Source organism: Clarias gariepinus, chromosome 6 (assembly GCF_024256425.1).
Source record: "Clarias gariepinus isolate MV-2021 ecotype Netherlands chromosome 6, CGAR_prim_01v2, whole genome shotgun sequence".
Taxonomy (NCBI): Eukaryota; Metazoa; Chordata; class Actinopteri; order Siluriformes; family Clariidae; genus Clarias; species Clarias gariepinus.
In genome coordinates this window covers 19,854,332-19,877,644 of record NC_071105.1, presented here as the reverse complement: position 1 = coordinate 19,877,644, position 23,313 = coordinate 19,854,332, and the positions used below count along the sequence as shown (strand labels likewise).

The 23,313-nt window shown below is 36.9% G+C and overlaps 2 protein-coding genes across 3 annotated transcripts; one reads left to right on the top strand and one right to left on the bottom strand.

Annotated features, from left to right (window-relative positions):
• The first annotated feature begins 2,358 nt into the window (after positions 1-2,358).
• Positions 2,359-7,932, top strand: slc25a55a (solute carrier family 25 member 55a). 2 transcript variants are annotated; one of them, XM_053498063.1, is made up of 10 exons: positions 2,359-2,467; positions 3,180-3,281; positions 3,411-3,536; positions 3,930-3,985; positions 5,449-5,539; positions 5,638-5,756; positions 5,899-6,091; positions 6,187-6,341; positions 6,429-6,504; positions 6,629-7,932. In XM_053498063.1, exons 2-10 carry the CDS (start codon positions 3,262-3,264, stop codon positions 6,786-6,788), a joined length of 996 nt encoding a protein of 331 aa, XP_053354038.1. In that variant the 5' UTR covers positions 2,359-2,467; positions 3,180-3,261; the 3' UTR covers positions 6,789-7,932. The 2 variants fall into 2 exon arrangements, with proteins under 2 accessions (XP_053354038.1, XP_053354039.1); XM_053498064.1 differs by lacking the exons at positions 2,359-2,467; positions 3,180-3,281 and having other exon boundaries at positions 3,444-3,536; positions 3,930-4,799.
• On the bottom strand, positions 7,929-23,163 carry tspan2a (tetraspanin 2a). The gene is made up of 8 exons (XM_053498065.1): positions 22,912-23,163; positions 17,977-18,079; positions 11,520-11,617; positions 10,396-10,470; positions 10,250-10,303; positions 10,091-10,153; positions 9,015-9,098; positions 7,929-8,920 (listed from the first exon to the last, which is right to left on the bottom strand). The coding sequence occupies exons 1-8, from the start codon at positions 22,978-22,980 to the stop codon at positions 8,855-8,857; spliced, it is 612 nt and encodes a 203-aa protein (XP_053354040.1). The 5' UTR covers positions 22,981-23,163; the 3' UTR covers positions 7,929-8,854.
• Positions 23,164-23,313: the final 150 nt, after the last annotated feature.

Genomic DNA, 23,313 nt, shown 5'->3' with positions numbered 1-23,313 from the left:
TTTCACCTGATCTGTACATATAATACTATTTACACATGCAATAAAAACCTGTTTGCAACCAGCAGTAAAACAGCTGTTCTGTTTGCTCAGCTGCTAAGATTTTATAAGCAGTAGTATTCCGTGATAGGAATACTTTTTGGTCAACATTCTGGTCATCCTGAAAACCTTAATGAGTGTTTGCACACTAGCATTAACGCCAGGGAGCTACTGTAAGTCATGTGCCATTATCTTCATCATTATTTCTTCTATAGCGGTTATTGTTAATTAGACTGGTACCACTGTACGATTACTGTAGGAAAACTGAAACAAGTTGACACAGTGTGAAGTGCTGTGCTTTTATACATAAAGCCCTGACCTCAACCCCACTGAACAGCTTTAGGTAAAACTAGAATGCCCACAGCACCCCAGATCTGCATAGCCAACATCAGTGTCTGACTTCACTAATGCTCTTTCGGCAAATTGGGCAGCTGTTCAGGGTTGAGGTCAGGGCTCTGTGCAGGCCACTTAAGTTCCCCTATACCAAACTTTGTGAACTATGTCTTTATGGTGTGCACAGGGGACTCTTATTTCCAGTGAAGGAAATCATTTTGTCACAGCATTTAAAAACATTCTAAACAAATTAATGCTTTACAACATTTTGGGGTCATACAGGTGTAATGGTCAGGTGTCTACAAAAATATGGTCATATTGTGTAATGTAACTGAAGTTTTTTATTTTTATTTTTTTATTGAGGTTGCCACACAAAGAAATAATCTAAGATCACATATCAGCCAAATATTTACGAAAACTTGATCAGAATCATCTTTATTAGTATGCATGTTCATACTATAAAAATTGGTTGGTTGTTTATATTGATCCCACAGTGCACACTTAAAAAAAACACTTAATAAGAGTACCACAAAAACCTATTAACAGCTACACCATGATAGTCTACCATGCAATTACAATCCTAATGACCACTCATGCAAAAAAAATTGGTGATGTGTTTGTTGCTTGGTAAATAAAAATACTTGATATTATGTACAGAAATGACAGTAAGTGTGTAAAATAACTAGGCCAACTGCAGCTTTGTAAACAACCGCACTCAGACTGCAGGTTAAGAATGACAAGAGAAAAAAGGGACCAGAACTGCCATTTTGAGTTGAGAGGTCTTGCCTTGATGTCTCTGTGCGACATAGATGATACGTGAAAAAAAACTCCACTGACCCAGTTACAAGTTACATTCTAAAGGTTACCTACAGCTACAACTGGGGAGACAATGGCCATAATTCACACACACTTTTCCTGAATGACATAGTTTTCTTTTTCTTTAGCGCTACACTTATTTGAAAGAATTGCCCTTGTACTCCTTTTCCCTGAAGTTCACTTAGCAAGTTAGAAGTTAGTTAAGAGTTGATGTTGATAAAAGTGATGGAATGTGACTTCTCAGCATTCCATTAAGAGTCACTATAGCCCCCCAGTGCCTGATGCCGCCTGGTAGTTTCACCACATTCCTGATAGGGAAAATGGCCAGACATGTAGCACAATACTGGATTCCCAACTGAAATGGATTTCCATATGGTGACTGAAGGCTTAAAAAGCAGACAAAGTTAAATAATTAGTGTTTTTTGTTAAATGATACTAGTCTAAACTAATTTTGCAACTGTAATTTTAAACACCGCCAACCTGCTCCTGTGTTTTGTAAAAACAATGACCACAGGATGCTGTATCTATGAATCACTGTTCCCAGAATTCTGTGACACACTACCAAATGTACTGTAATATGACTTTCTAGCTGAGGACTGCTGGAAGCATTGTGACTATGATGCCTGTGCTATTTAAGGAAGTGTGATGCTGTGTATTATGACCTATTTCTCGGTAAAGAGATTGAATTGATCTAAGTGTTTCCTGAATCTGCTGACTGATTACATCTCGTGAAGAAACTAATGTGCTATTAAACATATTTTACGCATTTTAATGGTCTTTGTATATAAAGCTTGTCAACTTTTGCGTTGACTTTAAAAGGTTCAGTTTTCGGGCTTGAGACCGCGCCCATCCCAGATCCAGAAATATCTGCAAACCTTCTAGAAAATACTATAAAAGCAAGACGCCTAAAACACATAGTAATGTGCTAAAATCAAAATTATTGGTCTTAAATGGTAAAAATTTAATCCACCTTCGGCGCTGTATAACAAGAAATAACTAATCTTGATTAAAAATGAGTAAAACCATGACACAGTAATTTGACACCACATGAACTCTATGACGGCAGTCAGCCATTTTTCTGTAAATATGCAAATATAAAGGTTCTGATTGGTTACAGTATGTTTACGTGTCCCGTTGACTCCTCCCCCTCTTTTAAAAGACAGTGGAATTTTCCAGTAAGCCACTCATTCAAACTCTCTCCGTGTGTTAGAAGCGGAAGTATAGGGTTTCGGCGTCTTTTAATATTTAACTACAGACGGTGATTTTACAGTCGATTATAAACGTAAGTCATAATGTTACATTTTTATGTAGGCTATTTCTGGAAGAATTTTATATCACATTTGTGTTTTTCTGTTTAAAATAAGAAAGCTTCTTAGCTAGCATGTTAGCTTCGACATGGTTGTCTTATATTCATCATTCATTGAAGCGTGCCAACATTATTATGCAGTGTTAATTTAATTACACGTTAGTTTAACACCAGACAGTTACAAATTGTTTTGAGCGTCTCTCATGCAATATTTAAACTATGCTATGCTAGCAAGGTGACTATATCGTCTATGTGCCGTTTTCTGAAGGCGAGCTAACGGTTGTTGGAATGTAAGGTTAAATTAGCTGCTCGGCTTGCGCTGCTGGCCCCCGACTGAAGGGGGCGTTGTCTGGGTTAGAATTATTTTATTGAACAAATGGCGCGCGAATCGCAAATTTCATGTAGAGTTCCGGGTAGGGTTAGCCTTTTGGTTTTAGCGGGCTATAAGTGATAGTTAACGTAACTGCCATCGACAATCTTGGCATGGTGCATTCGATTTATTGGGGATTTTTATATATAAAACAAGCTAAAGATGGCAGACTGACACATTGTTTAAAAAGCCCAAACTTGATACCCAGGCTTCCTGTAATTCATCACGCGCTCAGTTTAGCTGTGTGTAAGTGAGTATTTACTAATAGTTTTATCTTCTTCTTCCTTTTTTTTTTGCTCTTATTCTGTCTATTTTCAGGCCAGTCAACTTTCCCATCCTACGTAATCAAACATTTCCATTGTGTTTTTCTGCTAATCATCCACATTTCCAATATTTCGCAATGTCTCAGCAGCAGATTAGGTATGTATTAAAAGTTATCACCGTTTTTACGTAGTATTGTAATTCAGATCATCTGTAAATAACCACCTTGTCTATGACAGTAGTTTTATTTATGAGTGGGAGTGACCTTGACCTCATTTTCTTGCTTAGCCTCCCAGCCAAGCTTGTTAATGGTGGTATTGCTGGTCTTGTTGGTGTCACCTGTGTGTTCCCTATTGACCTGGCTAAGACTCGACTCCAGAATCAGAGACAAGGTCATCAGGTCTACAAGAACATGTAAGCAAAAACGTCTCTCAGTATTTCCTGTTATTCCAGTATTTGTATCTGTTTTAGTCTATGGCTCGTCCCTCTTGCACCCATGACAAAACATCATTTGATATTCATGGCCCCTTGTAGCCACTCCCTGATTGACAATGACAAAGTCGACTTCAGTGTGTATTTAGCCCCTTGTGGTCTATTCACTAAAATACCAATGTCTCGTCTCACTGGAATTGCAAACATAGATAGATGTTGTCTCAGGTTTTGTTGTCCATAGCTTCTGAACGAACATGTGAAATTTCCCCAGGAATTCCCAGGTTGCTGTTGTATAAGTGAGCATGACTATATTGAGTCATGGTATTGGAATACTGAATCCAGTTGTTTAACATTTTTATTTATTTATTTTAATAGGATGGATTGTCTAGTCAAAACAGTGCGATCAGAGGGGTACTTTGGCGTGTACAGAGGTAAGATTCATTCTATATTTAGTATTTATGCTAACAGCAAATTATTAAGGAATATGTGCTCTAGTAGTATGTGGCTTTTCAGGGTCTCACAAAAGTATCCAAACATGGGGGTGGGACGACACTTTTTTTTTTTTCTTTTCTTTTTTTTTTTAAAGCAAAAAAGGTTTTTATTTATAATCTACGTGGTTGTCATTTCTTGGTAAACACGCGTTGAGTCATCTATCCCACTGATGATAGACTGGTGTTGACATGTCTGGTGTTTATAATTACATATTATTTTAAGTGTTTTACTTCCCCTGAGTGAGGGTACTTTTGTGACAAACTGTACTTTAACATTTAAGCTGTGGTTAAATCCACTTGCATGTGAGTCATGAAGGCAGAAATCCTTACTTGGTTTTATGCTGCTCTACAGCTAACTTTTACAGCAGTTGGTAAGATGGATTGATGTAGAAAGTGTACATACATGTATCTATGCAGATGTACAGACCATAATTGTGCAGTGACTACCAAGTTTTTCTTTCACTTACCATTAAATTTCATACATTTGATTACTATATCTACAAGATATGCACTTTATTAGAAATTCTTTATAAATTTAATTTTATTTATTTATTTATTTATTTTTTACACAGTAGTTCTGGAATAAACTGAACTTGAGGTAGCAAAACTTTGAGCATAACAGCCCATGTTTTTATTGGGTTGCCACTTGATGTGAGGAATGCTGTTTGTTTGCATCTGTGTTTTTTCATGTTACAGACATGGGTCCCCCCTGGGATAGTGAAGGCTAGCCGATTAAGGCGCAGCCACGCTGGAGGCAAATCATTTATCATGGTTCTTTCCACTCTGCTCTATTACAATTAGGCACAATGTGTTTTATTTGTTAAATAAGTTTTTTTTATAATTTTTTTTTAAGTAGGTTCTGATTTTTTTATTTTTATTTTTTTATTGACTCTCTTGTCTACTATAACTAACTCCTTTTGGTCTTACTGTAGAACTACATACTTCTGTATGACCATCTTAAGATTTCTGTTTTCTTTTACCTTCCTTTTTATTCTATACATAAATGGCTATACATTATCTGCTCTCTGTCCCTTGCTCTTTAATGCAGAGGAACCTTAAACTAAAAACACTTAACTTCCTTAATTTATGCCTGTTTTCTTTTAAGTTTCTAATCTTAGTCTAATTCTATCTATTTACTTTGTACAATAATCTAATAAAATAAGTTTTGGTTCAGTGGTTCTCAATTCTATTATACCAATTCCCCTTCCATGATCATTCCATTGTAATGTGAGCTTTGCTCATATAATATTGGCTATTTACTAATATGGATTTTTATTTGTATTAAACAAAGTTGTATTTACATCTTTGGTATGATGGTGGTGGGGAATGGGTGCTCCGTAAAATTTGTAAAGGTAAATCTGTTGCTACTTTTTTGGGTGACTCGCTGTGTTTTTGTCTTCTAGGTGCTGCAGTGAATCTTGCCCTTGTCACACCAGAAAAAGCCATTAAACTGGCAGCTAATGACTTCTTTCGTCACCATCTTTCCAGGGATGGGTAAGCAGCGCTTTAGGAATTCTGGGAACAGTGATTCATAGATACAGCATCCCTCATCCCTTGGTAATTGTTTTTACAAAACACTTGTTTTTTTACAGGAAGGGGTTGTCAGTGTTTAAAGAAATGGTTGCAGGTTGTGGTGCAGGCATGTGCCAAGTCATCATTACCACTCCTATGGAGATGCTAAAAATTCAACTACAAGATGCTGGAAGACTATGTAAGTTTATAGCTTTTGCTCATGTAATTTAAGTCCAAGCTAAGAAATAGTGGCAGCACCCTTCTATGCCTACTAGTTTATACTGTGGTAGTAAAAAAAAACAAATGTAATGGTGTAATTAACATCACTGTTCTCCTTGCAGCTGCTCAGCAGAGAATGCCTGGTATTTTGGCGTCCAATAAGCTGGTTCAGACAAATGCTGTTCTAAGCCGGTCCTATAATGTGGTGCCAAGTACTGCTGCCCAAACTGTGTCTGCAACACAAATTGCCAAAAAGCTGCTACATACAGAGGGCATCCAAGGTCTATACAAAGGGCTAGGAGCAACACTCATGAGGTTAGCACATGTGTACTAGATGTAGTAGACATTTGGTTTGAATAATTATCAGCACTTTTGTGATCCATTGGTGTAATTTTTCTTTTTGCCTCCAGAGATGTGCCCTTCTCTATTGTCTACTTCCCGCTTTTTGCTAACATTAACCGTTTGGGTAAGCGTTCTGAAGATGATGTGGCACCATTCTATTGGTCGTTCATGGCTGGCTGTGTAGCTGGTTCAACAGCTGCAGTGGCAGTTAACCCATGTGATGGTGAGTAAGGTTTTTTTTTTTTCTTTTTTTTTCTCTACGCTACTATTTCCTGTTTCTACCTACGCTCATTTCCTGTTCATGTTTTAGTGGTAAAAACAAGGCTTCAGTCCTTGAACAAAGGTGCTAATGAAGAGACCTATAATGGAGTACTTGACTGTGTGAGGTAATTATTTGAATTTTTTCTGCACCATGATTATTTAATTTTTGTTTTTATAGTCTTATTGTAACTGTTTGTGGTTGGTAATGGGCCTGTGGCTGATCTTTATTTTGCTCATTTGTTTTTATAGCAAGATCATGAAAAAGGAAGGACCATCTGCTTTCCTAAAGGGGTCAGGCTGCAGGGTGCTTGTCATTGCACCTCTTTTTGGCATTGCTCAAGTTATGTATTCTGTTGGAGTTGGTGAATTCATTCTGGGCCAGAGAGAATTTAACTTCCTGTCTCCTTAAGCAAGTCTTTTACACTGCTTCAAATTAACCAGTGCTAAGGACATGAGAAACACACAATCACATATAACAGTTAGAGGTGAATGACAGCAAGTCTGTTTCTTGAGCTATTTTCCAGCCTTACTGCACTTCCTGTTTGATATGCTAATTCAAGCAGCTGTGGCCAACAATTTGCACTTGTTGGGGGTGTGTGTGAGAGAGAAAGACATTGTGCCCCACATGCCACACTGCAAGTGGTTCCCCTCAGTGAGGGAGGATGGTGTCACTATGGAGGCACTATCTTTAAAATTAACTTCATTTTTTATGTAGTATCTGGTTTGTCAGTCAAGTATTTGTGTTTTCATGAATTATTTAATATTGTACTGGTGAAAATCACTTTGTTTATTGGTAAATATTTCAGATGGTAGCTGTAACAGTTTCCTTAATGTTTCTGAACTACATGAGGTTTTGGGCACAAAGGGAGTAAGTGACACCAGGGGGGGAGGAATATTTACTTTGTGGAGCAGTTTATTCAAAACGTGTATTGTTTGACAAAATGTGTTTTGGATAAAGCATGTTATGATTAAGGTAGTGGTGTCAACTGCCTAATACAATTAACAGTAACCAAAAAACCCACAACATTCTAATATTTTCCCTTACTCCTCATCACTGAGATGATTTTATTTTATAGTGGTGGGTTCCATTATTATGCACTGCACACTTTGATAGTATTGCTTATTTTACCATAAGAATGATAAATATTGACATCACTTTTGGTGGCGCAAAAAAAAAAAAAAAGTCCACAAAAATCGGATTAATGTGGAAATGCAGCTTCCCTGCATAAAACTGATTGCCAACCAAATACAATTGTAACTGTATTAAGCAAAACAGATTTGTATAATGTTGATATTCCTGAAATGTGAAGGCCATAAAGTCCCTGTGTCGTTTGTGAGAGATGGCAAGACATGTTTAGTGTAAATTGCATCTAGCTTTATTAAAATCTAACATGTATATTTAATGTTAAATATCATGACACTTTTTAATCAGTTGTTACTAATCAGCATAAATGGTCTTTCACTCAGTAACAAATTTAAGACTCCTATCATTTGCTAATTAATTTTGTACTGTGATATTTGTAAAACACTTCAAAATAAAGTACAAAAGTTTCCTTTTCTGACTACTTTTATTTTTAATGCAGCTCATATTTAGAAATAGTTATAAAAACACATGCTATGGAAAACATTGCTCATTTGAGCTTTAGACAACAGACTAAATCCCTAAATTTCAACATTTAGCATATTTCAGTCACAGCCTCCTTACATAGTAAAGGCCTAGGCCATACTGGATATGTGATTAAACTTACTGTACCTTTAATCAATCAGTTAACCCAAGTTGTGCTTGTGTATATAAAGAACTTTGCTTGTGTGTTCACCTGTACAAAGCTAATGTTTAATTTATATTTGTCTACTCAAAATCAATATGGGTAAGTGGCAACCAGCAATTACTGACAGTTTTCCAGGCAAAGGTATCCCATGTCACACCATTCTCACATTATGTCTGGGTGACCGGTCTGTTCATCTATTCATGCCACACCACGCAATACTGTGCTGTTGATGCCATCTTCAAGTCATGTTTTTGTAATATGGTAGTACTAACTTCAGACACAATAAACATTACCTAAATAGAATGCATTACTACAGCAAACATTAACATTTGCACACTAAATAACATTCCAAAGCATCAACAGAAATGAAGGAGTACTTGTCCTTTACATATAATATTTACATTATAAGTCATTTTATATAATGCATAGAAGGAGAAGAAAAACAAATTCCCAAGCTCCTCTGCTTTGATCATGAAAATCAGGTTATAATAACTGGCTTCCTAGGTACACAAAATGATGTAAAGTCATGTTCATTTAGTTATACTGAATCAATGGGGTTGGGATTCAGCAGAAACACAGAATCATAAGAATTAGCTGCAATAGTATCTTCACTAAACTATGTGAGTCTTTAAATGTTTTTGGGTCAGTGAGGTCCGAACAGGTGGTTCAGGGTGGGTCATTCTGAAGTTGGAATGCCTTTGAGCAACTATATGACTTCTCTGTTGCTCTGAATACCACGGCATAGGACCATACTTAAAATGATGCCAATTATCTGTAAATAAAGACAATAATGTGTTAAAATGATAACACACATGGCATACCATTTACCATTACAGCACTATACACAGACAGTTACATGTACATACCAGGATTGCTGCAATGCCAACGCCCGTACATGTTATGATGAAGAGTTTTTCATTGAAAAATAACTGTATGTCTTCAAGGCAGTCCTGAGGAAAATAAAATAATGGCCTTAGTTGCGGTTCTTTCTTGATTACATGCATCTGACTTAATCAGGCCCTAAAATGCTCTAACATTGTTCATTATGAACAAGTGCCATGCAAAGACAGGGGACCGAAAAAGGAAAGGTAGTTGATAGGTCTGCACATCTCAGAATCTGTTCACTTTCCCACTTCACACGTCACTGTCATACCTCTTATGTAAGCATGGCTATCACTGCCATCTGCTGGACTTAACAAAAGGTTCATGTTGCTAAAACGAAGGAATTATTTATCTAAAATGTCTTTTTGTTTACATAAACACCATTGTAGTTGGTCATAGTAGATCCTGTGTCCAAATAACATTGAATTACTTTGTGTTAAAAAGCATGTAAATAGACAAGATAATGTTAATGCAAAATAAAGATAAAGACTAACAAAATGAGTATAGATTAAGAGACTACATAGAATGAGATAGGAACAAAGATGCCTCCAGTCTAAACCTTCGTGTATTATTTTGTAAATAAATCATCTTGTATTGGACTGAATTTCAATGATTCAATGTGAAAGTACAGTTCAGTTACCAGGATGTTTTGTTTATATGTGGTATATTTCTGGATCTGCTCTTTGGGGAGCCATGTCTGAGCCTTCTATAGTTTCTATAATAATTTATTCAGTGTTGTCACAAACCAAGTCTGTAGTTCTGTGCACTAGCTCTTACTGTTCTTAGGCAGTCTGCCACAGTGTACTGTCTGACATTTAGCCCCGTTTCCCAATATTTGATGCTGTGCTGTAATTGGGTAGATTCTGCTGTTTTACTCTGATTGCAAGTTCGTGTGGAATTTATATTTATATTTCTGTGTGGACATATAATTTATAATTATATTTACTTATAATTAAGTTAATTTTGGTCCCATTTGCTAAAAGTCTTGAAGCGTTCCCCACATTTCACTCAAACTTTCAGTGACTAGTTTATCCTAATAAGAGTCATCACCACACAGTACCTTGTTGTTGCCATCAGAACACAGTGATGTGTCAGGTATTCCTTCTGAGCCTTTACAGCACATCTAAACAAACAAGCACAAGGAATGCATGGAGTGCATGGAGTAATCCTAGAGTAAAGCAGCTATAGTAGTAGTTTAGGAATAAAGAAGTAGACATACGGTTAATGTGGTGTTGCCATTTTTTTTATAGAAGTCTTTAACCTCTTGAATAATCTGAAAAACGTATAACAAAGCATCCAAGTTTATTAGATATCATTTGCATCAAGATGCAACAGTATTAGGATGTTGCATGTTATGTAAATTACCTCCTCTTTCTTTAAAAAGCCAAAAACTCCTGCAGCCACTTCTGCCCCTAAAATGATAAGTAGACTGGAAAAGAACTAAAAAAAAAAAAAAAAAGACAAGAAAGTCAACATTAATCTCAGGCTTTGTTAAACTTATTTTCTCCTAATTTGGTTGACAGCCAATTCGCTACTAGCAAATCGCACAACAGCTACTAACCAGTAACAAACCTTGGATTGAGAGCATAATTTTCAAACAATAATCAAAGCACTATCATATTGTATATCAAAGCGAATTGTCTCATAAGAAATAGTGGAAACTCAGATAATTCATTGCACAACCCAAAAATATTCATAAAAATAAAACAAATTAACCTGCATTTTACCTTTAAAAAGAATCTTGACAGAGCAGTGTTTCCATTAGTGTGTGTGTGTGTGTGCGTGTGTGTGTGTGTGTGCGTGTGTGTGCGTGTGCGTGCGTGTGTGTGCGTGTGCGTGCGTGTGCGTGCGTGTGCGTGCGTGTGCGTGTGCGTGCGTGCGTGGTTGAAGCTGAAGTAAGACAGAATTAGTGCTCTCTGACAGAGAAAGACTCTGGAAACTAAAACTTTAATAAGGGACCTCTCTAATGGCACTTGCTTTTACTTGCTCACTTGCTTTTACATTATTGACTATACGAGTTACACAGGTGCACTGAGACGTGGGACACGATTACCTATAATCCTGTGAGACAAGGCGCGAGAGAAGAACCATTGGCTCAGTTGTGATCACGTGATGCTCGGCAGACAGAGCGCATAAGTTCTACCTGTATGTCAAGACCTCGCTTGTTTATTAATTTAAATTTTTTTTTACAATTTTGCTCATCATGCAAGATGCTCGCAGACCAAGTAACTCGCAATCCAAGGTTCCACTGTACTTTCAAACCTACATTTCCAGAAACATAACACATTTGAAGGAACTACATACACAAGCTCACAGACAACAATTATTGGCTAGTGTCTGACTGACAGGGGTGTCAGTTATGCCAAGTAATCCCAGATACACAGCACAGATAATTTTGCTTCCTGGATTCTAAGCCAAATATAAAAAAGCATGACTGTATAGGAAACTTGAGGTTAATGGAGCTCTTACACTACACAGCTCTTACCCACCAGTGCCAGGAGACATTGTGACTCCTTTACGGCTCCACAGCACCCGAAGAAACCCACAATCATCATGGTTGCTCCTATTCCGATGATAATATACGTCACTGGAAACAGAAAAGAGAGTCATACAATAGCAAATTTTGTCCTAATTTCCTTCCAATGAGGTATGCGTGCAATTCAAAGTCTTACCGGAAGGCGGCAGCAACATGACGTTTATACATCTATGCTAGAACTGCACATTTGTGTGTATTTCAGTAAAAGATGGGTGACTTGGAAAAATAACATTTGCTGATATTTGACATGGACACACAAAACTGAGTAGAATGAAAAGTAAATTTGGCTGAATAAAACAAGGGTAATGAGTTATGAAAATTATTTAATAATAAAATAATTTAAACCACTTTAGTAGAGATATCATCTAGCACTAAGATTTTTAAATCTTCAGAATTTTCTCCTGATTAAAAATAAAATAAAAAAAGGGGAACAGGTGAAGTGAAAATAAATGGAACAAACATTTAGTGGGTAACGGCTGACGGATAAGCAGAATAAGTTTCGCTTTGAATATATGTACTTCCCCGGTGTATAAATAAATGTTGTCACCTGGGACTGCAGAAGTATCCAAGCAGTAGTGAGTCTGCTGGTTTCAACCATACTACAGGCCGATGGTGTATGTAAAACTGGGCTCTTTTTACCATAAGCACCACAAAACCAGGTCAAAAGCTTCTTGACACAGAGCAGCACAAACCAGTCTTTGTGAATACAACACAATTGCCTAGTTATAGTAGTATTATAATCTATATCCTAGAATTTCCTAACCCATTGATTTTTGCTTACACATTTTTACTCATACACCAAACCCAAGATTACAGAACTCAGTTAGGTTAGTTAGAACTGAGCACTATCAGGTGAGATACCTTTTGGATTAAATAAGCTGAATTTAACTGATGAATTTCCTTTATTCTTTCTTCACCCAGTCTCACTTATCGTCCATACCGCTTTCTCCCCTTATTAACCAGATAATATGCAGGGTCATGGTGAGTCTGGAGCCTATCCCAGGAGGCAGGGTACACCCTGGAAGCGGCACCAATCCATCGCAGTATTCTTTCTTTATACATAATTTATTTTACTACTGGATAACTGGTGTGTTTGCAGTATTTAAAATCAGGAGCATTTTTTCCTTCATTAATGACCTCTTGCTAAATAACTCACTTGTTGTACCTTATCCACTCTGACATTAGTGATCACATCATGCATGCTCCATAGCAACAATTCTCTCTCTAGCCTCAGGTCACAGAAAAGTCTGTGCTCCTGGTGGAAATTCCTCTGAGGACACTTAAAGGACCTCTCTGAAGACATTGTTGCTAAGATGGCATCAACTTCATACGCCAATTTGCAAAGTGACACCTAGATTATCACCCTGAAGATTTCTGTTTTTTTTTCCATTTATCTGCGCAAGTGCTTAAACCCGAAACTAATTAACTATGAAATACAAACAGAAGTATAAAACTACCTTGATTAGCTCTCTACAGTTTAAACCTCTTATACAGCTGTGGGAAAAAAGGGACCACTGCAAAATAATCAGTTCCTTATGTTTTTTTTCTTCTTTTCTTACAGATGCATGTTTTGGTGAGATGAACAGTTTTGTTTAATTTTTTGTGAAATGCTGACAATATTTATCCTAAATTCAAATATAACTATTGTTATTTAGAGTGTATATTTAAAGGAAATGACAACATCAAAACACATCACAATAACCCAAGATCACGCAATGTTTGCAGAGCTTTAATAACTTGGATAAAACAAAATTTAAATAATTGGTAAAGGAATTGTGTTAATGCTTTGGCCAAATAAATAAGCCCGATTTGCAATGACATTTTTACATGCGTTTTGGCATGCTCTCCCACCAGCTCAAATTTGCTTGATGGTTTCTGACCATCCAACTTCCTCATGATGACATTCCAGATGTTGCTATTTGAGTAAATGCAGTGATCTCTTATTTTTTCTAGAGTTCTTCCAGTAAGTAAAATAAATATGTTTTAATAAGAATTAGGCCTCACTGTCTTGTTTTCTACTTTCCAACAAAATCAAGTAGGAACAAAAAGAAAAAAAAACATCTCAGCTGCAGATATATAAAAAGGAAGCAAAGACATTTTTCTATGTATATTAGATGGCTGCTAAGAAAGGTCTTAAGTCACTTTACTCCTAGACTAATTAAAACTCTGGAAAGACACCGAGCTGTTGTTTTCCTTTAGATATGAGCTCAAGATAGATATAAGAGCTGAAAAAATAAGGCTCCTTTTCCTTCTGACTGCCTTAGGGACAGAAAACTTGACACAAGAAGCAGATACCAGTTTAATTTTTATATCATAAAGATTAAGATTTATATCTTTTAATCGGATAAACAGCTTCCCAGTGCATATGGCCAGAGCAATTTATGTTTTTTTTTCTTAGAATCTCTTTGAGATCTTTGAGAAAGTATGAAAATTAGTGAGTACCAGTAACATAGAAATGACACCACTCTATATGTTGTAATAACACAATGAGCTCCATAGCAGACAGAAGTGGCCAAATGGAAAAACAGCCAACTATTTATAGTGGCATTGCATTATCATACAAGAACTTTCTTTTTGAACTTAGGTCATTAATTTATTGCTATTTTATATAAACGGTCTGGTAATATTTATACATTAACACAGTCAATATGCTAACAGGATTGCAACACAGTCTATATATGCTTTTTCCTGATTAAAACAAATGAAATCCACAAATTTATTAGAGTAAGCCACAAGTAAGTCACAGTAAACTAAGTTACTACGTGCTAGCTACCCAGTAGCACTTCAGTTTGATGATGATGGGCTTGGCAATATATTTTTAGTTTGAGTTTTTTTGATATTTTAAAAGAAAATATAATTAAATTATCAGTGTTTATTTTATTGTATTATTTTTTATGGGACACTACTTCGTCCCAGGGCACTCTTAACACACTTCCCATATTTAAGCAATTCAGAATAGTCAATCCATCCACCAACACATTTTTGTGTTTAAAGCGAAAGCACACAGACACCAGTAAATATGCAAAACTCCTCATGGATAATAATCTAAGCTCAGGGCCATGAGGCAACACTACTTACTGCACTAGTATAGTACTTATTCTATTTTCAAATAAATGAATATTCCAGTTATTTAGCTCAGTGTTTTCAGAATTGTTGACACCAATGTCTCATGCACTGGCTACTGTCATTTTATGTAGAACATTATAAAACATTGCCGCAAGAACGTTTGGTACATACTGCACAGTGCCTTTAACCCTTTTGTATTATTTATGTTTTGTTGCTTCACAACCTGGAAATAAAATGGATTGTTTAAAGGTTTACATAATTGAATTTACCGGACATGCCTACAACTTTGAAGATGTGATTTTTTTAATTGTGAAGCAAAAAACAAATAGGACAGAATAACCGAAACCTCCAGCATGCATAACTATTCACCCCCATAAAGTCAGTACTTTGTGGAGCCACCTTTTGCGGCAATTACAGCTGCAAGACACTTTGGATAAGTCTCTATGAGCTTGCCAAATCTTCCCACTGGGATTTTTGCCCATTTCTCAAGGCAAAACTGCTTCATGTCGGATGATTTCCGCTTGGACCAGCAATCTTCAAGCAATCTTAACAGATTTTCAATTGTATTGAGGTCTGGGCTTTGACTAGGCCAATCCAACACATTAAATGTTTCACCTTAAACCACTCGAGTATTGCTTTAGCAGTAATCTTCGGGTCATTTTTGTGCTGGAAGGTGAACCTCCACCCAGTCTCAAATCACATGCAAACTGAAACAGGTTTTGCTCGAGAATATCTTATTTATTTAGCAAAATCCATCTTTCTTTTGACTCGGAGCAGTTTCCCAGTCCCTGCTGCTGAAAAACGTTCCCACTGCATGATGCTGCCACTACCATGTTTCACTGTGGGGATGGTGTTCTTGCTGTGATGGGATATGTTGGGTTTGCGCCACACAGTGTTGGTGGCTGACAAGTTTAATTTTAGTCTCATCTGACCAGAGCACGTTCCTCTATACATTTGGGAAGTCTCCCACATGTCTTTTGGCAAACTCAAAACATGCCTTCTTATTTTTAACACTAAGTAATGACTTATTACTGGCCACTCTTTTATAAAGCCCAGCACTATGCAGTGTACAGCTTATTGTGATCCCATGCACAAATACACCAGTTGATGCTGTGGAACTCTGCAGCTCCTTCCTTTGCGCTGCCTTTTTAATTAATGCCCTCCTTGCCTGGTCGGTAGGTTTTGGTGGGCGGCCCTCTCTTGGCAGGTTTGTGATACCATGTTTCTTTGACGATGATGGATTTGATGGTGCTCCAGGGGATCATCAAACATTTGGAATTTTTTTAAAACCCTGACTTGTACTTTTTAACAACTTTGTCCCTAACTTGTTTGGAGAGCTCTTTTTGGACTTCATGGTGTGATGCCTCTTGCTTAGTGGTGTTGCAGCCTCTGGGGCCTTTTAGAAAAGGTGTGTAAACACTAACAGATCATGTGACACTTAGACTGCGCACAGGTGGACTGAAGGTAACTGGTTGCACTAGAACGTTGCCCTTTGCTTCATAGCAAAGCGGGTAAATACATACTGTATGCGCATGCCAATTTTTAGATTTTTTTCTTTTATATATATTTTTTCTCATTTAACCTTAACAACTTAGATATTTTGTACAGATCTGTTACATAAAATTCAGATTAAAAAAAGTTTAATTTACAGGTTATAATGTAACAAAACATGAAAAATACCAAGGCGGTGAATACTCTTGCAAGGCACTCTATCTGGCAATGCACCTTTACAACATTTGCACCACTTTACAACCACACCCACAACCACAAACCACCATCTTTCCTTTTAAGACAAAAAGCTCGACATTTTACATGTAGTTCTCATTGGATATGTCGGTCTGATTTGTACAGTATCCTGAAGTGCATTTGCAATCCAAATACAGTATCCACAAGCCCTTCTTTGTATTCACAGTCTTTATATGCCAGACGTCTAGTAGTTAGTTAGGATAATAAAGTAGCTTTAAAATGCAATTCTAAAACCACAGCCCCTAGTCAAACTGAAACCTTAAAAATGCCAAATATAAGAGTAAAACTAGTCTAAAACCACCTGTCTGATACTTGGACATGAATGGACCACAGATCACGATTTATGAGGCAAGAGTTAGAGGTCCACAGCCCTGTGGTTCTTTGTTTAGCAGTCCTCCATTCCTCTGAGAGAGCACTGAGCAGAGTCAATAAAAATGATTCTATTGTTACTCAGTGCACTACTATGTGTAATGTCCTTTGAGAAATAGCCTTTAACCATTAACTGGATTTATAAAGTAAGGGTATTTCTCCATAAAAGAGCCTAATAGTGACCTTTTATCCCATTACAGCACCGCAGAGGTTTAGCTATGCAGTAAAGCAGTTTCAATAGTCCAGTCATTATACATGGTTCATATTCATATCATTATACAGAGACATCATCTCTATATAAATGCATAAATGAATAAATTATACCTTACTTTTGACATTTAAGCATTTGTGACAGGTTTGTTATTTGAGGATTTTGATCTTACTGCCGTTATCATAGGGTTCATAGTACTGTCGTTGTGAAGTTTTGCAGGCTACCCCTCCTCTTGTGTGCTTTTTGTCCTAGTTCCCTCCAACCTTAGAGAAACATGCCTCTAGGGAGGTTTGCTATATACTAACATTGGCACTTTTAAGTGTAAATAAGTTTGCAAATGTGTTCATGGTGCCATGAAATGGAATGTCTTCCCATCTAGGGTGTTTTCCACTATTTATTAATAGGTGAACTATCTGGTAGCATAATGCACCTTATTTAGTATACACGATGGAAAAAGTACACTGGGTGTGTGAAAAATCATGAACCAATGGGAGTCAATATAGTTGCCTTACGTTTAATATTTATGTTTAAAAATTAATGCCATTAACACTGAATGAAAAGTTGGTTTCTCTGGTCTTCTTGATACTTTTTCATCGGTTCCAGTTTTTAGGATACACCGTAGATTTTACAGATAATCTACAGAAAGATATAAATAGGGTTCCAGTGTGGTATGCAAAAGACTTTCAATCATTATATTGAAATTTAACTAACATGCAGCAGATAGATGAAGATTTGTAGTATTTGTAGAAGTACAGAATTCAGACATTCTTTAGTGGATATCAGTGGCTCACTGTTCTTTGATGATAATAACAGCACACGCATAATGACTGTTGCAGTGCATGTAAGACAAACTATAAAAGATGGTGCTTTGTGAGCTGACCCCAAGGCCACAAGGTTACATTTGCAATCAAACCCCTGGAAAATTCTAACTTAAAGTTACTTTTATTCAACCAGCAAGTTTGTTTTAATTGAAAATCCTTTGCTTAAAGATTTCATATTAAAATTGTATGTTACTCACCATAAAAGAAGGTTGCAGGGGCTCCCTCTTCTTGAAATAATGAGACTGAACTAGGATCCAACCTTAACCACAGTCCCACTGCAAACACCATTGAACCAGCGAGCTGGACACAAAATTTTTTTTTTTTTTAAATTCAACATATACTGTATTGTGTGCTTTATACCAATCCAGCCATCTAATGTTAAGGGAACTCCTCTCCAATCTGCAAAAAGCTAAAAATATCTAAGCATGACATAAGCAAAAAAATCCGTTAAGGCCAGTAATTTGTGAGGTGTATTAAGTAAGTCTGATCCATGGACTGCCATTAATGAATAGTGTCATCACAAAAGTCAGCAACAACATTCAGGTAGGTCTTTCTCAGGTATGCAACACACGTGAACCCCATGCCATCCACATGATGTGACAAAACCTGGACAAAAATGTTTTTTATTTTTTTTTCATCAGAACTTCCTTTACACGCAGCAAGCTGCTATGCATGGTCTGTTTTGACACTTTTCCATCATGGTCAGCATTAACTTTTTAGAAATGTATGCTAAAGCTAGCCTTTCCTCTGCATCAGTAAAACTTCACGGTTCACCTGTTTTCCTTTCTTGGACCAACAAGACATGCATGATGTCCTGAAGAAGCCCATGTCAAAGTCTAAGCCATTTTCCCTGTTAACAACATCAATTTTGAGAACTGACTGGTTACTTGCTACCTAATATATTCCTCTCTTTCTGGTTACAATAGCACCAGCAAATAAATGTAAACAACTCTCTAATAAACCAACAGTACTGTGTTGCCCTTAACAAAATAAAAACTGCCTGTTTTTCTGTAATAATAATACTGACAAGCAGTTGACCTAAGTTTAGATTCAAACCTATTACTTTTGCATTAACCGCTCACAGTTCTTAAGTCTTAAATATTCAAAAGATATATTTATTTATTATTATTTTATGCTTGCTCTCTCTATTAAAACAGTTTTACGGTATTTGTTTAGTCCGACTGTGGGAGGATTTCAAACACAAGTTTTTAACCCAAGCAGAACTGGATTTTCTCTGCAGTGTTGCAACGTATAATTGCAACTCATCCAGAGCGACTTACATCTTTATCTCATTACACACCTGAGCAGTTGAGGGTTAAGGGCCCAACAGTGGCAACTTGGTGGTTGTGGGTTTGAACCTAAGACCTTCCTAACCTAGTCTAATGCCTTAACCACTAAGCTACCCCCTTCCCACTTTATAGTCGCCATACAATGTCATTGAAATAGATCAGACTTTATATTACGGTTTGACCCAATATGATTCTGTTTTTCTAGAAGCCTGAATATAAAAAATACCATTTTGTTTAAGGCTGTTCAAATCCAGCATGGAAGACTATTGGCCAGCACAGTTTGGGATTTTTTCCTGCTCAAACTTGGATCATTTAACTAATCTCTTAATTACCAGGTTCACTGTGTGTCAAGTGTTTGTGAATTTCAAGCTGGCTACTGGTTTTGATTCTTCCTCACAGAGTACAAAACAAAACAGTATTACTCTAAGCCTGAACAAACGGGAAACCTCTCATTTAAAGTCATCCTCCCTCCTCCCCCAACAGTCATCATCAACAGGCAGGCTGTGCCAGTCTCACATCCGCTTCTATCACTGCTGCTGGAAATCTCCATCTCTGGTGCTCCCCCCACCCGGTCTCTATGCCAAGCAGCCAAGACAACAGTACACTTTATCATTCAAATTTTGAGACAAAGGCATTGCTGTCTATTGTTTGGACATCAGTATAGAGATAACCGAACACTTAAATAAAACCCTTCATTACAGCATTCTTACATTGACCACTGGAGCAAACCTAATGTGATCACTTCATTAGGTAATAATTAAGCACCAAACCAGAGGGTGGGTGCATTTTTTTAATGCTCAACAATTTTTGCAGCATGGCAGACTGTATTATTCTGCTAAAAGAGACCACTGACATTAGTGAATACCGTTACCATAAACAAGTGTACTTGGTCTGTAACAATTTTAGGTGGGTGGTTTTTCCAGTACATACCACAGATGCTTAATTGGACTGAGATCTGGAGAATTTGGAAGCCAAGGTAACCTTGCAAACTCGTTTTTTTGTTCCTCGAAACTTCCCTAAACCATTTTTACAGTGTATCAGTGTGCATTATCCTGCTAAAAGCAGCCACTGCAATTAGGCAACATCCTTTCTATTAAGGGGTAGGGTATACTTAGCCCACAACAACATTTCAGTACTGTGGGTGTTACATGTCAAAATAACATCTGCATGAATGGCAGGACCCAAGGTTTACCACCAGAACATTTCCCAAAACATCACATTGTCTCTGCCGGCATGCCTTATTAACCCTGGTGCCATCTCTTCTTGAGGTAAGAGACCCACATGCACCCAGCCACGTAGTACCCACATGCACCCAGCCCAGCATGTAAAAGAAAACCATGATTCATCTGATCAGGCCAGCTTCTTTCACTGCTTCAGGGTACAGTTCATACATTCATGTGCCCATTGTAGGTGTATTTGCCAGTGGACACGGCTCAGCCTGGACACCCTGACTGGTCTGCAGTTACAAAGCATGAAACACAACATACTGCAAATCATCCATGACCCGGGCAACAGTCTACCTGTTTTACTTTCTTGGATCATTTTTGATAGTGACCAATGCAAAACATAAACATTCTACAAGTTTTTGAGCTGCTCTGATGTAGTTGGCTGACCATTACAAGTTTGGTCCTTGTAAAATTGACTCAATTCCTTACTCTTGCTGCCCATTTTTTCTGCTTTAATCACATCAACTACAGAAAAAAAATGTTCACTTTTCTAACATATTCCACCCACTTCCAGGTGCGATTGTGACAAGCTAATCATTATTATTCACTTTGTGGTCATAATATTATTGATGATCAAAATTTCTGTAAGACCACTATGATTCTTTTAAATGAAAATGCTTAACGCCTTAAAGCAAAAGCTTCAAGATAACCTGCTCTGAAATCAACCATGAAGTTTCCATCAGTCATAGGCAAAATAAAAGCTATTTTTACTTGACATGTGACCTGCTGCATGAAGATACTCATTACCTCCTGTCTTGCTGCAATGCGCTGCTCCATACGGGTAAACTAGTTGCCTGTTGGCTAAACATTAAACTGTTTTAAGGGCCCAAACAAAATATGTAAAAAGCTCAGGTGGATTCCAACCAAATTTGAAACCAAAAACGATAGTAAGAACGCTAGTTTTTGGATAAGATTTTAATTATCTTTTAGCTGATACATTTTCCCATAGGAAATAGACACCAATAGTTATGAAGTTTATTATCTTGGAACATATACATAAAATAAGGCAGAACCCAAGAGAATATTACTTGGGTAAAATTTTTATTATAAAATTTTTCATTTTTATAGTGACGCAGTCGGTACTGTTATGAACTTTTGAGGACTGCAGTGAAAAAGTGCACGTTAAGTTCCCCTATGGTAAATTACTCTCTCACCCACTTACTCATTGTCTATATCGCTTTATCCTGTATTTAGGGTTGCGGGGACCTGGAGCCTATTATGGTAAATTAATAACATCAAAAGTACCATTTTGTGCTTTCACTCAATTTTAGTCTGAGGTCACTCGCATCTAAAAAGTCAACATAATAGTGATTAAGATCCTAAAAAAAAAATCTGAATTAAAAATAATGTAAATCATAAATGAACAACTAATGAACAAAGTCTAGACACAAGGTTATCTGTATATAATAAACAATACAACAGTTCAAAGTGACTGATAACAAAATCAAAAATTAACTTTTCATTTAAAAGCTTTAAGCAAGGTTTTCAACACAAATAAATCGAAGACTGCTTCCTACAAATAAATAATTGCAGTCTATATTACATCACAATTCCTGATTTAGATGTGTGCATCACATGAAATGAAATGTGACAAGAAATGTGATGTAATAATAGAGTACAGTTATTAATCCATTTGTAGAGCGCAGTCTGATTTTTTGTGTTGCAGATATATTTTGCTTATGGCTTTAAAATGGAATGTATTATTCTTTTTTGGTAATACAAATAAAATAGCTGCTTGTTGCTAATCTTTTAACAAATAAAATTTCTTATGTAAATGCACCTCTTGGCATAAGCTTGTAAATCTTTTTTAAGAAGTGAACCAAGGAACTGGTTGTCTGTGATGGACTACACCTTAGTTAAGAAGGAAATGTCACAACAAAGTGACAGCAGCTCAGCAGCCAGGAAATGGTTGTGCAAATGTACAGAAAATTACTTTCTTTTATTATGCACTTTTTTTGTTTTCATGGTGAAGCAGTATTGTGTCCTTCTTAGGTCTGCGGTGGGAATGTTGCACGTTAAAATCCCTGTGGTTTAATAAATAACATCAGAAGTGCTGTGCTCGTGCTTTCACTTCATTTTACTCTTAGGTTACTTGCATCTGAACACATGCAGCATGGGGGATTTTTTTTAGTTTTAGGAAGAGGGATTTTTGAAAAGGGACTCTCCATTACAATTTCAAGATGCTAAAAACAAATATTAGACTGCGTGGAAAATTCATGTCTGGTGTAGTCAGACAATAAAACACAATTATAAATTATAACAGATCCCTGCAACAAACAACCAGTTTGGTACTCATGAATAAACAATGAGTCACTGCGACACACTTTCATTTTTGATTGAAAAGGGAAAAAAATCCACAATCACATATGTGCTGCTACAAACTTAAAAGCAACGACTCCAGTTAACACACGACTTAAATTCTCTCATAACTTCTACTGCTGCTGCTCCTACTGCAAAAATAAGCTGAAAAGACAGTGATTTTTGAAGGCTGGTTATAAACCTGAGAATATAATATTATGTTTAATAAACCATGTTGCCCGGCGGTTAGCAGAGTACTGCTACCTGTCATGATTAACATTTCATTTAATTTCCCCTAATACCGAGATAAACGACTCACCCAGAAGATGAAGTTAAAGAAGAAAAGCAGGTATTTCACACACTTCGTGCATCCTTGCACCTTTCTCATGTTGTCAGTCTCTGCGCCTCGTGTATCCCACGTTTGTGTGAAGTCACGGTTATAATGTCCAGTTCGACGGAGGAGAAACGTGGAATTTCACTGGTCCACACTAGTACTATTATGGTGGAGATGTTACTATGACACAGAAGCGCCGAGGCTCTTATCGAGCAGAAGGGGCGTGTCCAAATGAAGCCTCGCTTCGGGGCTTGTGCCGTTTCCCTATGAGTCACGGGTCAAATGACAAACGAAGCCTCGTGTTTGCCGGAAATCACGTGACTTAATATGAACTTCATAAATCAAGATTCAGGAAAACGTTTTTTGTTACTTTTTTTCTTTGTTCTG

What these genes read in the sequence shown, in the direction of transcription:
- slc25a55a (XM_053498063.1), top strand. Translation starts at nt 3,262, where the DNA reads ATGTCTCAGCAGCAGATTAG. An exon ending in CTAGGAGCAACACTCATGAG is followed by an intron (nt 6,092 to 6,186) that starts GTTAGCACATGT and finishes TTTTGCCTCCAG; the next exon opens with AGATGTGCCCTTCTCTATTG. An exon ending in GGCAGTTAACCCATGTGATG is followed by an intron (nt 6,342 to 6,428) that starts GTGAGTAAGGTT and finishes TTCATGTTTTAG; the next exon opens with TGGTAAAAACAAGGCTTCAG.
- tspan2a (XM_053498065.1), bottom strand. Translation starts at nt 22,980, where the DNA reads ATGAGAAAGGTGCAAGGATGCACGAAGTGTGTGAAATACCTGCTTTTC. An exon ending in CACAATGTCTCCTGGCACTG is followed by an intron (nt 10,471 to 11,519) that starts GTGGGTAAGAGC and finishes TTTTTTTTTTAG; the next exon opens with TTCTTTTCCAGTCTACTTAT. An exon ending in TTGGCATTGCAGCAATCCTG is followed by an intron (nt 8,921 to 9,014) that starts GTATGTACATGT and finishes CTTTATTTACAG; the next exon opens with ATAATTGGCATCATTTTAAG.